At 40.7% G+C, this 16235-nt stretch overlaps 1 protein-coding gene across 1 annotated transcript; it reads left to right on the top strand.

Annotated features, from left to right (window-relative positions):
- The first annotated feature begins 423 nt into the window (after positions 1-423).
- Positions 424-3959, top strand: LOC109483931 (jacalin-related lectin 34-like). The gene is made up of 6 exons (XM_019787072.1): positions 424-481; positions 832-957; positions 1153-1184; positions 2270-2332; positions 3051-3149; positions 3377-3959. The coding sequence occupies exons 1-6, from the start codon at positions 448-450 to the stop codon at positions 3638-3640; spliced, it is 618 nt and encodes a 205-aa protein (XP_019642631.1). The 5' UTR covers positions 424-447; the 3' UTR covers positions 3641-3959.
- Positions 3960-16235: the final 12276 nt, after the last annotated feature.

Below are 16235 nucleotides of genomic sequence, written 5' to 3'. Positions count from 1 at the left end.
GACACACCCTCGCCCATATACAGTCGACCAGAGTAAATGGTGAATGTAGAATAAAAGTCCCGTGTACGCAATTATAATTGTAAATTTCAAAACCCAAATTGATTTTAAAAATGGTATTAGAATAAGAGGATTTTAAAACTAATCCTTTTCAGATTGAAGTAATTCTTGTCAAATCTAAAGAAAAGTCCCTAAAGCAACATCACAAAAGATGTGTTTCTATGCTATGTTAGTTTAGGAAATCAAGGTTATAGAAATATCCTTTATTCTATCAGTCAGTTCTTAAGAGCCTTCTTTGTAAAAAAAATCCCGTATATTGTATTCATGATTTAATAGCGGACCAAATTGCATGCCTAGACGAGACAAGGATGCTCTAACACGAAGACGTCCATAAAAGTAATGATATCTCCTTTGTTTCCAGAGAAAAGGAACACTACCATCAGTTTCGCGATGAAGCACGTGGCCGTCTTACTCTGCATATTTGGTAAGTTTTCGTATTTTTTTACATTCTGTAGTCAACATCCCACCAGTGCCCAATTGTAATCTTTATGTAGATGCGACTAAGTAGGACGTATTTGCCCAGTACTGGACAAAATAGTGTGTGCATCAAACGGTAGAGAGCTCAGTACATTTCCTGTGGGGCTTTCGAATATGTTGATTTATTAGCTTTGTTAGCTTTCCTGAAAACTTTGTTGAAATACATTTTTTTGTGATGACGATCTTGAAATTGTTCTTGAAGGTGGTTGATGCGTTACTTGATTCACTGACTTGATTGTTTATAATTACTGACTTGTTGACTGATAGTAAATTGTGCGTGCCAATATTCTTTCGTAGGATTGGCAGCCGTATGCCAGGCGACAACTACTGCTACTGCAACTACTGACGCAACCACCGTAACTACAGTTGCCGCAACTACCAGGTCGGTTCCTGGTGGTCCCAATACGGCGACAACTACAGCAGGTGATTTTGTTTTCAGATGGTTTCATGCACGGCACGAAAACTGATATTCAACATTCTTAAGTGAACGTAAAGCCTTCAGGTTGTTGTTACTACGTATCACGAATATCATATCATTATTGAGTTTTGTTGTGTCGGCTGAAATATAACAGTTACTGCAATTACAGTATTAACTTAAATATTTATTCCTTTTTTTAGGTTCCGGTACCACCGCCTCCGGCACTGCAGCTGTGAGTAGTAATTTTTTCCGCGTACACTAAGGCCGTGTTAATTTGATTATATGGATGACATCCATGCGCGCATGAATTTTCGGCCCTTTCCTTTAAAAAAAAGTGAAACCATACTGTAGATCGTACAAAACAGTTGCAAAATGAGCAATTATATGCCGTTAGTTACAGAATAATATTGGAAAACGACACCAATGTCGTAGAATGCCGAAATCTAACGAAAAAGACGAAAATGTAAAGAAATGAAATTGAAGACTAGATTATTCACCATACCATACTCTGTGTCATTTGTTCAACCTTCATGACCATGTAGATTTTATAATGAAAGCAACTTTTATTTTGTCAAACTTTTTTATTCGCACGCGCGCATCAGTTTTGGGGTTCCCAGAGAATGACATCCATCAAATCAAATCAACATATGGCCTAACGGTACTGCAGAATGGGCTTTATTGTCTTTATAATAATGTTATACCTATCCTGGTGTATACTCGTGATTTGCATACCTTCATGGTGTGTAGCTTATTTGATAATTTGGTGAGAATCCAGCACAACCAATGCCAAACGTGTGGACATTTTGAGATCATTCTTTAGTATCATTTTGTAGATACTTATTCATGTTTCTACATATATTCAACGAGTTTCAGGCAAAGAGCACAATTACTTATATAAAGCATTCTACTCAATAACGTAAACTTAAAACGAGAGTAAAACACAATAACAAAATGCATACATATATTGTGGCTAAAAATGAGAATAAACAAGACTAGTTGGTGATCTATCAATTACGAGAATCTACCTCTCTTCACTTCGCCCAGGTTAAAATAAGTATTGTATTGTCCCATGTGTTGGTTGTGGCATTGATATAAGTTGGAAAAAAACTTGAATGTCCCGTTACCACGTCTTGTGATTACTTGTTGGAAGATTAAAAAAGATAATCTACCTTTTCAGTAAATACAGGTATACACTTAACTCTGTTTGACGTAAGATTTTGTGGCAATTTGAGATTATATTACCTCAAACAGTCCGTGAAGGATGAACAAAATTTTAGTTGCTGATTTACCGTCCATGTTTTTTTTTTTTGTGGACAGGGAGGTACTGCCGCCGGCGGAGTAGTTACTACTGACGCTGGTACTGGAGCGGGAGCAACAACGGTGAGACAGACGTACATATTTGTTCATGTATCTAACATGTAGGAGAAGCTAATATATAGTGGCGTCGGGTGGTGTAGTGGTTAGAGCGTTCGACTATGAACCGGGAGACCCGGGTTCGATTCCGAGTCGTACTCGGGACATGTCTGAATATGCGCCCCGACGTTGTGCCCTTGGGAAAGACACTTAACACGACTTTCCTCACTCCACCCAGGTGTGAATGGGTACCTGACTTCGGTTGGGGAAAGTGGTATTGAGGTCACCCGGCGCCGAATGGCTGCCGTATAGACCCTAGACCCTTGCGACAGCTCCACAAAAATTTGTGGAACAAATATGTGTATTATTTAATTGTTGTGATTTGTCTTGATTATTATGTAATACCCTGCAATGCCTGCATCAATTCAACCGTATAAAGGCTGCGACTGCACGGGTACTGTTTGGACAATAAAAAAAATTATTATAAAATAAATTTATATGAAGTAAATGATGTCTACGATGCCCTGCTGGTCATTTACACCAACTTCAGAAGTATAGCTAGATGTAGTTTGAAGTATACTGCATAGTCAGAAAACGATTTTGAAAATGGAATAAAATATTGTATTTTAACCTTTAGATATATACCTCATGAATTGATCGGAGGTACAATAAACTAACGTTTTACCTGCATTTTTTTTACTCTATCAGAAACGTTTTCTGCATTTTTCTGACCCTATGAATGTAGGCCTCCACTGTGTCGTGCCTGAACTGTACTGGGGACGACACCAGTGCTTGTGGAACAGGTACCGGCATCACAACCAAAGTGGACTGTGACGCATGCTGGGTGAGAATCGTTTTGTGTAACTACAAAAAATCTGTCTACATGTCCCTAGTTTTTTTTTTTTTTGACACCGCCTTGTTGGCTCTAAAAGAGCAGCACAGCTCACACCGAACACGTGCACGATAGTTTCAGAAAATACAGATTTTGAATGTTCCCTGAGTGTTTTGCATTATCAATTAATTGTTTCGTAGTAAATTAATTGCTCATGATATTTACACTATCTATTTCAGGTGTACCGTGAGGAAAACGCATCTGGTAACGTTACCATCACCCGTGGATGTGCACAAAGCAGTGACACATGCACTACTCAAACTCAGTCCGAGTATTGCACCACAGCAGGCGGCATCACTACGTGCCGGCAGTGTTGTACGACGGCCGACTGCAACGGAAGCGGCCTTACGCTCACAGGCAACAGTGGCGCGGGTGACGTCACCGCTAGCGTTGTCGTCACCATGGCGACCGCGCTGTTCGCCATCTTGGCGCTGTGGCAGTGACGTCATCAAAACGTGTGTGGTGTTGATGACGCAACGCAAGTTGTGATGACATCACTACTACGTGTGGGAACGTCCACGGGTCACGTGATGACTTAGGTCTGACGGCCGTCGACGTGGACGATTTCTGCCAAAATTTACATACCTTTTGAGACAGTCTTACAAGTGTCTGCTAAAAAATGTTATTCAAGTGACAAAGCGATCGGTTTCTACTTCCTGGAGGCAAGTCGTCTCTGATGCTGAGGTCACATTTCCAAACCGGGGCCCGGCCGGGTAGCTTTTGGGATCGAAAAGTACGATATAAAAGTCAACAAAACACAGAAACGTTTGTGATAATAATCTTGGACACTATATCTATATACTCTTGATATGAATTGTTAATTTTTCGTTCATACAGACAGCCCGGCCGGGCCCCGGTTAGGAAATGTGACCTAAGCATAAAAGGAACGCTTGTCGTGTGAGAGACAAAAGGTGGAGACATGAAAACAAACTACAATATCTTTTACCATGAAGCTATCATTTGAATGATGGTAAGAAATTCAAAACAAGGCCGACCTACAAAGTTGGTCAATGACACAACATGCTCGTACAGATACATCCGTCATAAGACGAGAGCAAAATGACGGAGGATGGTCTCTTCTTAAGCTCGAATGTTACTACACCCAGAAAAGTTCTTTATCTCAAATAATAGCTCCATGCTTTTACTGAGACTAAAATGATGGTCGTTACGATAGGTAGTCGTGGTGACTAGAGACGGTCTTGTATAAAATCAAAGATAGATATTGGCGCTTCCATCAAGTTTGGTTAACATTTCTGAAGAAATGTTGTGAGAGGTTCAGGCACGGAGATGACTACTTGCTTGACAAAACAGGATAAAACCGACACACTAAAGTCACTAAAATGTCGCTCAGAAATCACGCCAAGCCCAATCGCTGAAGAGGTATTAAATACCTTGGAGATTGACAAAGCGTGCACTGAACGCGACTCTATTTTTGCTACATTTTGCTACTGTTTTACTGTGTTGTAAAGTGAAAACAAAGCAGGTCTTTGTATCTCTATATTGCCGTACACTATTACACTCGTAACAGAAGTATATATGCTGGATATGACAACGCGCCATCTATAATGGCATGTTCGACAGCGTTAGCTTCATGTTCATATGGAAAGTGTACACTAAGTGTATAGGAGCTTCTGTATTTTTGTTGGAGAGAATACAAGCTGTATTTTCAGAACATGATGTGTGCAAAGTGTCTCACTATTTCCGTGTGTTTGTCTGTCTCTGTATGTGGCACGGTGTAAATCGAATCAAATATACATGTAGCTTAAATCTGAGTCACATTTGACTGCCAACTACGTTCCGGCCTACTCGCGAACATCAGCCAACCACCAGCCAACCATTAGCGACATGTTCGCAAATTCTTTCAACACTTGCACTATTGAAGTGAAATATACCGAAGCCAAAAGGATATCTAAAAAGCCATAAAATGCCGGATGCTATAAGCCAAAGCGAAATTATCATATATTAGGCCACAACAAGTATGGATGACAATTTTATGGATGACATCCTCCGCAGACTCCAAATCTAATGCGATAGTGCGAAAAACTAGATTCTACATTTTCAAATGTTGACATCATAAACCTTGTTGAACAAGAAATGATACCTATATTGTGCTAAGTTCACTGCCAACTATTACAACATCCATATATATGTCACTGAAAAATAAAAGCAAAAGACAAAACAATAAATCAGTCCTCTCTTGTCTCCTCTCTTCATTATTTGCCATCCACGTTCCAGCATGATCACAACAGACATCTTTCCCATTTTCGGCATGTTGACCACTTTAAAAGGACAACAAAATTTCTTGTTTTCCCCCAAATCAGGCGAAAATTTAGCAATGACCGCGTTGATGTCATCCATAAAAATGACTTGCTGTGGCCTTATAATAGAAAATTTCGAATTCTGAGTCGACTCATGTGTAGCGAACTTGGCAAGATGTCACTCCCTGTGTGCCTTCAGAGAACTGTTATTTCAACACTGACCGTGCACTCTAGACTTGATTCTTGTTGCCATAGCAACTGTCACAACAAACACCAGTAACCAAACTTAGGACTTTACACAGTCAATGTTACCTGACAGATGATTGAAGTGCTTTGTGTAAGCGGTTTGTTGAACGTTATGTTTTTGCTGTATAGAGTAAATAGGGACCCGGTATTCACAGGAATGTCTGGAGGGAATTAATCATTTTGAAGTCCTAACTGTCATAAACATACATATATCCTGATGTTGAATACAGCGTATGCACGCGAGCATTAGGAATACTAGTATCATAGGTTAGCGGGAAAATTCAGGCGCAAAGTTCACCTTTTAGACAAAACGCCTTTTATACAAATTAGACAAGGCACCACAAGAGTAGAAAATTATAACCAATGCCCACTTCTCCTAACTTTGCAGAGCCTAGAGGTTGGGAAGAGTTTTAAGAAATGACTGTGAGATAGACCAAAAAAAGTTCGCTTGTTTGAGACAGTGTTGGAAGAATCGCGAATAAGTCGGCAAAGGTTGGCTGGTGGTTGGCTGGTGTTCGTGTGTAGGCCGGAAAGTGGTTGGCAGTGAAATTTAAGGTGGTCCAGAAGGATAGCTGAGGCATATTTAGAAATACTACGAACTCTATCTGATATGGTAGTCTTTTGGGTCTATTTTTATAATTTTCTTTCGTCTTGTCACTATGGCCACATTTTGGCCGCCAAATTGACCGCCAAATTGTGCATTTTTTTCACGCTCCAGCCAGGCCCCAGTGGGGGTGTGCACATTATTTTTAAAAGCTACTCCGCCGCTCGACCAATCAGGCTCGCTGGTCATTACGTAAACTGAGAGCTTCACTTTCATAATTTTTGGGAAGGGAAAAGACACTGGAAAAGAGAGTTTTACTGAGCGTTTGATGTCAGTTGTTTGCAAAACGTTTTGGGTAAAAACCTGCCAAATGCATAGAATAATAATTTTCTGAAAACACAAGCCGTTTCCATTGTTTATCACACTTCGTATCGGCAAAATGTTGTCAAGTTGCAACACACAACCAGAGATATGCAGCCACACAAATCACCAAAAACGCCAGAAATAATCTGACAACTTCCTATATAAAAACATTCGACTGCCAAAAGAAACGAAGCTGTCTGCTTCGAGCCACAAGTTAGATCTTGGTTTAGTTATGAGCGGCCTGGCGGACCGGGTCACTGCATGCATAAAGAGCCGCGCTTGCTAGTTCATACTCGGCCGTCATTATGCGGCGTTATCCTTTGTGTTCTTTCATGATTTTCACAGACAACTCATTAAGTAATTTTCTACCGAATAAAAACGCGTCTCTACCTGTGCACTGTCTTATTATTCTGAGTTTGTATCGACTGCAACACGTTTGTAACTACTAAACGTTAACGTTACGTTCTAGTGAACAGACATGATAAGAACTACTAGTAATTTTTATAAAATCTACGTTTTTATTAAAAAATACGATACTTACAAACTTCAGCAGAATTTTTACATAATCTTACGGTAACTGCTAACAATAATCTTTTACGATTTACAGCATACAGCAAATAGTAGCCGCTTAACAAAAAATCAGTTCCAACAGATTTACAGAGATAGTCCGTACTTTTCAGATAGAACATAGAACGTCGTGCGTGAAAATTATTTCCACAAGTCTAGGACAACGTGCAACGTAAATTCACATAATCAACAAATTATACTCGCTCATAATCCCATACCACGTCCGGGCAAGCTTTTTTTCCAGGGCTATCTACTCCGGTATCGCGCGATAACTTTTCAGTGTTGTGATCTTGCTGATCGTCAATCTCCTCTGGGGGTAGGCCTAAAAAACAGTCCGTAACTCCAGAATACCCCGGCAGATTTTCTCCAATAAGGTCTCAGAATAGTCCATAAACCTTCATCTGCAAATCTACGTAGGATACGGCCGTGAAAAAGATCGTCTACCGGCCCAAATGCTGGCGCAAAGCGCACAGCTTTCTCCGCTCGTAAACAAGCCACGCCATCCGCCATTTTGGGTGAGTCACGTGACCCCTACTCGCGCGAAATCTTAGCGTTCTTTTTGGCTGTTCTTTTTACTGGACATATCCCCGGCCTGTTTTCCAAATAGCGCCGCAGTAAGCTAAATACAGCGTGCTGACAGGCCAATGACCCATTTTTCGGTGGGAGGGATGGGCGCCCTTGGAATGGCGACAAAAAATTGGCGATTTCGGCTCTTTCGGGCTTCAAAATGGACATTATGTAACCCCTACGACATATACAGCATTTTAAGAATGAAACTGTGGAAAAAATGTTCATGGAAAGAGACAAAAAGGTGGTATTTTTTGAAAGATAATCTTATAAACTAAAATCGTATGCGAGGCCGACACACTGCGCCGCTTTATATGTTGGGGAGGGGTGCTGGCGCATGGCACTGTTGACATTTACGAAAAAAATTCATAAAAAATCAACACTTTGAGATATTAAAAAATGCTCGCATACGTTTGTTCCTATTACTAGTGTGTGCCTTTCAACAAAATATGGTGAATAAAAACCAAAGCGCTGGCCAGAAAAATTGATTTTTCTAAAAAGGGGGCGTGGCTCATAACTCGAGATGACGTCATGATTACGTCATCAAAATTTGCATAAATTATCATATTGCACTAAGGTACTCACACAAAAAAAATCAATGACCATAGGTAATCCTAAGTAGTATTTTTAGGATGTCCCCAAAGTCCTCAGCCACCCTTCCATACCACCTTAACACAGATTTCAGTTAAATTTGATCGCACTCGCACATAAGAGCGGTTGTCGGCACCGCGAAGTCCTCCACTCTGTCGGCTGCCAAGGCCAGACCGGCAGAGATATTCGTGACGCGCCTGGGTCCTGACACTCAGCCTAAAGACGTGGAAAGCTATTTGCGCGACAAACTGTCGCAAGAACAGACGCTCTCCTGCGAGAACCTACCGACCAAGTTCGACACATATTCCTCTTTCCGGGTTCTGATAGACAATGACGCTGTACCTGAGATCCTGTCTCCAGCGTTCTGGCCCTGTGGCGTGCTTGTCCGTCGGTTCCATGTCAGACGTCGTTCTGCGATCCAGCAGCCCTGACCATGGACAATAACCCTGATCATGATCCAAGAACACTGAAGGTGGCATCCTTTAATTGTCGCTCCGTTAAGAACTCCGCCTCTTGTGTCAAGGACCTGTGTCAAATTTCGGATATTGTACTCTTACAGGAACATTGGCTTTTGCCGAATGACTTGAATTTTCTCTCTTGTTTAGATAAGGAATTTCTATCATATGGCACCTCACCTGTAGACTTGGGCAAAGGTCTTCTGTATGGCCGCCCGTACGGCGGTGTTGCTGTGCTTTGGCGCAAGTCCCTTGGCATGAATGTGAGTATTGTCAGTGAAGACGACGATCGTATTTTAGCTGTACGCATTAGCAATGATGTTAACTGTGATCTGCTTTTGATTTGTGTGTATTTACCTGTAGAATGTAATAACAACACAGATATTTACCTCGAAAATCTAGGGAAAGTCGACTCCATAGTACAGGAGGCCAATACAGCGAATATTTGTATAATGGGTGATTTCAATTCGCGCCCTGATGGTTTATTTTTCCCACTGCTTGAAACCTTTTGCCATGACAATGACCTCCTCGTCAGTGACGTTGACCTACTCCCTGTCAATACGTTTACATACCTTAGTGATGCTCACGCCACTACGTCGTGGCTTGACCACTGTATTTGTTCGGAGACACTACACAACAGTATCTCCGAAGTGTGTATTCTGTACGATTATGTCTCGTCTGATCACTTCCCATTGTTTGTTTCCTTTGACTGGTCATCGGCGCCCATGTTTGTAAACACAAGCGGTGATGACCAGGTGTCGATGTCCGGAATTCCTCTCTCAAACAAAATCAGCTGGGACGTGCATCTCCTTGTGACCTGGCGCGCTATCACATCAGTGCTGATGTGTCCTTATCTAAATGCAAATTGCCTACCGCTGCTCTCTTATGCCAAGACCCTAACTGCAATAACATAGACCACACAACTTCCCTTGATAAATTTGCTTTTGATATAGTCACTGCTCTGAAAAATGCAGCTGCCAGCTCCTTCCCAAGAAGGATTTGCACTAACTCCCACGCGGTTCCGGGCTGGAACTCTGTTGTCAGAGAATACCATACTGCAGCTCGTGACGCCTTCCTTCTCTGGCGAGAATGTAACTGTCCTAGACATGGGGCCATTTGGGACCTGATGAGGAAAACTCGGGCCAAATTCAAACTGTCCCTTAGGGAGTGCCGCCGCATGGATGCCCAGCATCGGGCTGATGCGCTAGCCTCCAGTCTTCAGAAGGGGGGGAACTAGGCTTTTGGTCAACCCTACGATCTCAAAATGGCTCCAAACCTACCCTACCCGATAACATCGAGGGTCACAGCGGTGTCTCAAACATCGTTGGAATGTGGAAGGATCATTATGATTCCCTACTGAATTCGGTTGCTCCTCACAAGTGTAAGAAATTTGTAGACGACACAATTAATTCAGATGTGATTTTTGATAATGGAATGTTTGTTACTGTATCCGAAGTAGCTGCAGCGATTAATTCGCTCCCAAATGGGAAGGCATGTGACTCGGGCGGTCTGTCAGCTGAGCACCTGAAGCATGCGGGACCTCGGTTAACCACTTTACTCGCTATTTTATTCTCGTCCATGCTGAGGCATGGCCATGTCCCCTCTGTCCTACTGAAGGTCATCCTTATTTCAATAATCAAAAAGCAGAACTTGAACCCTTCTATCAGAAATAATTATCGTCCCATTGCTATTTCCAGTCCGATCTTCAAATTATTTGAATGTCTCCTGCTCATCCGACTAGAGAAGCACTTGGCTACACCCGCAAATCAGTTTGGTTTTAAAACACATCATGGAACAGACTTGTGCATTTTCGCCCTAAAGGAAATTATTTCCTACTTCAGACGCCGAGGTTCGCCTGTCTTCGTCTGTTTTCTTGACGCTTCTAAAGCGTTTGACAGGGTCAACCATTACACACTGTTTAAAAAGTTAATTGACCGAAATGTACCTGTATACTTAGTACGCATTATTGTATATTGGTTTAGTATGTTAACCTTTAGGGTGCGCTGGGGGTCCTCCGTCTCTGATTACTTCAATTGCAGCAACGGTGTCCCCCAGGGGAGTCTTTTGTCCCCTTTATTGTTCAATGTATATGTCTCTGACCTTAGTGCTAAGTTAAACGCCGCTAATGCGGGCTGCTTTATTGGAAACTTTGCTGTGAACCACCTCTTCTACGCAGATGACTTGTGTTTAATCTGCCCCTCAGCAAAAGCTGTACAGAAACTGATTAATATCTGCGAGGCCTTTGGTACCGATAGTGACATGATTTTCTGTACCAAAAAAACAAATTGTATGTACTTTCCATGTGATCGAATTGCTCTGAACGGAGTGCCACCCGCAGTGAAGTTGTACGGCAAACCCTTACCGTACGTCTCTTCGGCCACCTACCTCGGCTTCCAAATCACTCCCGACCTCTCTGATGATGACTCTATTCGTAAACAAACCAGGCATATGTACACAAAAGCTAATTCACTTATCCGCAAATTTGGTCACTGTTCTCATGCGGTGAAGCGCACTCTGTTCATAGCACATTGCAGTGCAATGTATTGTGCTCAGCTCTGGTCCTGCTACAGAGCAGGAAACATTCATAGGCTACGAGTTGCTTATCACGATGGTCTTAAAATCCTACTGTCTCAGCCTAGGAGCACTAGTAACAGCGACCTATTTGTACAGACTCGTGTTGACACGTTTGACGCCAGGCGTCGGAAGTTGTTGTGTTCTTTTGCTTCTCGTCTGTTAGCGTCCGAGAACGCAATTGTCAAACTGCTGCTCCGCTCGGAGACCTTCTGCTCCAGTCCATTCTGGAGCCATTACTGTAGACTGGTCCGCCCACCGTAAGGGCTCGACAGTCTTTTATCTATTTGTACCTACTTAGATGTTTTATTTTTAGATGTGTTTGTGTAATGTTGTCTGTCTGTGCTATGGGCCATTGAGCCTGAAATAAACAATAAATAAATAAATAAATAAATGTATAGAACACGTGTATGATTTCATAACATATTTTTTACAGCTTTTTACCCGTCTAACGATTTTACTGATCACCTCACCATATCAGTAACTTAAAGGTTAATTAACTAAACGCCTAACGGTTAACGTTGTTGTTGCCCCCTAGCGACATGTTTTGTCTTTGCAATTGCCTAGAACCAAGTAGAGCCAACCCACACGGCAACTATTAAAGTACCAGGTACATGTTTTTTTTTTTTGTTGTTGTTTCGCATAAGGCCATGTTGATTTGATTATATGGATGACATCCGCGCGGCTATGAATTTTCGGCCGTTTCCAAAAAAGAAAGTTTTCAGTCATACTGTAAATCGTACAAAACAGTTACACAATGAGCAAAGATATACCGTAACTTGCAAAAAAATATCTAAAAACCGTACCAATGTCGCAGAATGCCAAAATCAAACGAAAAAAGACGAAAATTTAAAGAAATGATTTTGAATAGTAGATTATTCGCCAAACCATATTCTGCCTCATTTGTTCAACCGTCATGACCACGTAGATTTCATAATTTTTTTTTTTTGCAAAACTTTTTTTTTATTCGCACGCGCGCATCAGTTTTGGGGTTCCCAGAGAATGTCATCCATATAATCAAATCAACATGGCCTATACCCGGTCAACCGCCTTCAGGCGGTGCGGTATCACAGCAGTTTGTACATGTACGTACAAGCTGCACAAGTCCGGACTGTAAGGTTTGAACCGCTCACACCGGGAAGTGTTGTGGGTTCTTTAATGTGCATGGCATGGGCTGTGGCTCTCCTCAAACACGGGACCTCCATGTAACGTCCTATCCAAGGGACGTCCCTAACCAATACTAGGTACTCATTTCCACCTGAGTGAAGTGAGGAAAGTCGTGTAAGGTGCCTTTCCCAAGGACACAAGATTCGAACCCGCGACCTCTTGGTCCTGAATCCACTCACATGGTCTAGGCTCTTAATGTTATACATGATCCTATAGCATGATGTGGCGAACGAGTTTAGCTTGTTTTCCATGACCCAGGATTCACAGCCATATAGTAGTATTGTCACACAGTTGGTGTTGAAAAATTGACTTTAGTAGATGTGGAGATTGATGGACTTCTCCAGAACCGTAATGTAGTTAACCGTAATTACTAGCTACTGCAATTAGCAATCCTGGTACGGATGTGGTCGTCAAATTGATTAGAGTGTTTATAGAACAGCGGGGATAATACCCTTTTAATACCTTTCCAACAGCTTCCTGGGCCTTATAAATTATTCTGCATCAGTAAACGTAAATGTATCGTATTGCTCATTTAGCCCATATTGTGGGGTCGTGTGGCGTAACGACGGAGTGTTAAACTCGAAACCTGGAGGTCCCGGGTTCGAATCCTGCCCGATGTCACCGATCTTGTGCCCTTGGGAAAGGCACTTTACACGACTTTCCTCACTTCACTCAGGTCAAAATTAGTACCTATCTTCGGTTAGGGACGTCCCTCGGATAGGACGTTAAATGGAGGTCCCGTGTTTGGGAGAGCCAAACCCCACGCACGTTTAAGAACCCACCACACTTGTCGAAAAGAGTAGGGGACCTTCCCGGTGTGAGTTCAAACCTTACAGTCATATATGGCCACACCTAGGGTCGTATCGAGGTCACTTGAGATAGCGCATAATGGCAGCCGCTCCAAACCCTTACGATTAAGCCTCAATAATTGTAAGCTCCTCATAATAACATACATTTGTCTCTGGGACTTTGCGGATTTGGAATGATGAAGACTCCTTTCCTCCGGAGACTCCAAAGTATTTCATTAGCTAAAACAGTTGCCAATAAGATATCAGCAACCGTTATGTGTGTTTTTTGAACTTTTAATATGTCACGCCAATATGAATAAAGCTGAATCTGAATCTGGATGTTGCCCAGGATCATAAAATTATAAGAGGTAGCGTTAAATGATTCTAAGCTTGAATGATTCAGAGCTTAACTTACAGATTTAGTTAGTAAAGCAAATATAAATCCTGGTATCTTATTAATTATAAAGCTTTAATTATACTGCATTTCATAAGAGTACATAGTAATGCTCACCAAACAACCAAAGGTTTTGTACGACAAAATCACATTCCAATCTGAGATTCACAACTACCGAACACGCTCAACCGGTACAAACAAAATCAGACTACCAAAACCAAAATCCAACTCTCAGAAAAGGCGCTTCCTGTACAAAATGTCTCAATTGTGGAACAACACAGGCAACAACTAGCAAGGTATTGGACTGTAATTAGTGTATCTTTAAAAGGAATTATGTTATTTTTGCTCCATACCGTTAACTTTGTACGTTTTTGTATGTTTCTCTTCAATTGAAATATGTATATATGGATGTAATGTGTAGACCACAGGAAGAATAGTCTCTTATATGAGGCTAGTTGTGGATCTAAATAAAACTCAAACTTAACAGCAACGATAACCAACGATACATTTTGGAAAATTGTCATGATACCAACTATCATTTTTTCCTGTATATTTCCTGTATTTAGTACATAAGCTATCACAAACGGTTTCCCACCAAGCAGGAATATATTTGAACAATATCTTGTGTAATGGCGAGTATTAAAAGGAGCCCATGGCTACTACTCTAAGGCATTTATTAACTTACATATTTAGCTAGTAAAGAAAATGTAAATCCTTGAATCTTATCAATTATAATATTTTAACTATGCTGCATTTCATAAGAGTACATAGTAATGCTCACCAAACAACCAAAAGTATTGTACGACAAAATCACATTCCAATCTGAGATTCACAAGTACCAAATACAATCAACCAGAACAAACACAGTCAGACTACCGAGACCAAAATCCTACTCTCAGAAAAGGCGCTTCCTGTACAGAATGTCACAATTGTGGAACAACACAGGCTGCAACTAGCAAGGTATTGGACTGTAATTAGTGTATCTTTAAAAGGAATTATGTTATTTTTGCTCCATACTGTTAACTTTGTACGTTTTTGTATGTTTTTCTTCAATTGAAATATGTATATATGGATGTAATGTGTAGACCACAGGAAAAATAGTCTCTTATATGAGGCTAATTGTTGATCTAAATAAAACTCAAACTTAAGAGCAACGATAAACAAGATTAACATTTTGGAAAATTTTCATGATACCAGCTATCATTTCTTTTCCCTGTATATTTCCTGTATTTAGTACATAAGCTACCACAAACGGTTTCCCACCAAGCAGGAATATATTTGAACAATATCTTGTGTAATGTCGAGTATTAAAAGGAGCCCATGGCTACTACTGTAAAGGGGCATTTCTTTAACTTACATATTTAGTTAGTAAAGAAAATATAAATCCTTGGATCTTATCAATCGTAATGCTTTAACTATACCGCATTTCTTAAGAGTACATAGTAATGCTCACCAAACAACCTAAGGTTTTGCACGGCAAAATCACATTCCAATCTGAGATTCACAACTACCGAACACGCTCAACCAGTACAAACAAAATCAGACTACCGAGACCAAAATCCAACTCTCAGAAAAGGCGCTTTCTGTACAGACTGTCTCAATTGTGGAACAACACAGGCAACAACTAGCAAGGTATTGGACTGTAATTAGTGTATCTTTAAAAGGAATTATGTTATTTTTGCTCCATACTGTTAACTTTGTACGTTTTTGTATGTTTTTCTTCAATTGAAATATGTATATATGAATGTAATGTGTAGACCACAGGAAGAATAACCTATTATGAGGCTAATTGTGGATCTAAATAAAACTCTAACTCAAACCTAACAACAACGATAACCAAGATTAACATTTTGGAAAATTGTCATGATACCATGCAGCTATCATTTCTTTTCCCCGTATATTTCCTGTATTTAGTACATAAGCTACCACAAACGGTTTCCCACCAAGCAGGAATATATTTGAACAATATCTTGTGTAATGTCGAGTATTAAAAGGAGCCCATGGCTACTACTGTAAAGGGGCATTTCTTTAACTTACATATTTAGGTAGTAAAGAAAACGTAAATCCTTGGATCTTATCAATCGTAATGCTTTAACTATATCGCATTTCATAAGAGTACATAGTAATGCTCACCAAACAACCTAAGGTTTTGTACGACAAAATCACATTCCAATCTGAGATTCACAAGTACCAAATACAATCAACCAGAACAAACACAATCAGACTACCGAAACTAAAACCCAACTCTCAGAAAAGGCGCTTTCTGTACAGACTGTCTCAATCGTGGAACAACACAGGCAACAACTAGCAAAGTATTGGACGGTAATTAGTGTATTTAAGGAATTATGTAATATTTGCTTCATACTGGTAACTTTGTATGTTTTTGTACGTTTCTCTTCAATTGCAATATGTATATTATGAATGGAAGAATAGCCTCTTATAAGGCTAATTGTGGATCTAAATAAAAGTCAAACACAAATTTTCACAGCAACGTTAACATTTTGGAAAATTATCATGATACCAGCTA

The sequence above is a fragment of the Branchiostoma belcheri genome, unplaced genomic scaffold (assembly GCF_001625305.1).
Source record: "Branchiostoma belcheri isolate BF01 breed outbred unplaced genomic scaffold, Haploidv18h27 scaffold67, whole genome shotgun sequence".
NCBI lineage: Eukaryota > Metazoa > Chordata > Leptocardii > Amphioxiformes > Branchiostomatidae > Branchiostoma > Branchiostoma belcheri.
Note: the sequence above shows the minus strand (reverse complement) of the source record. Positions and strands in the feature narration are given on the sequence as shown.

Coding starts and splice junctions, on each gene's coding strand:
- LOC109483931 (XM_019787072.1), top strand. CDS start 448: ATGAAGCACGTGGCCGTCTTACTCTGCATATTTG. Junction 2,333..3,050: donor CTGGAGCGGGAGCAACAACG/GTGAGACAGACG, acceptor CTATGAATGTAG/GCCTCCACTGTGTCGTGCCT. Junction 3,150..3,376: donor TGGACTGTGACGCATGCTGG/GTGAGAATCGTT, acceptor TATCTATTTCAG/GTGTACCGTGAGGAAAACGC.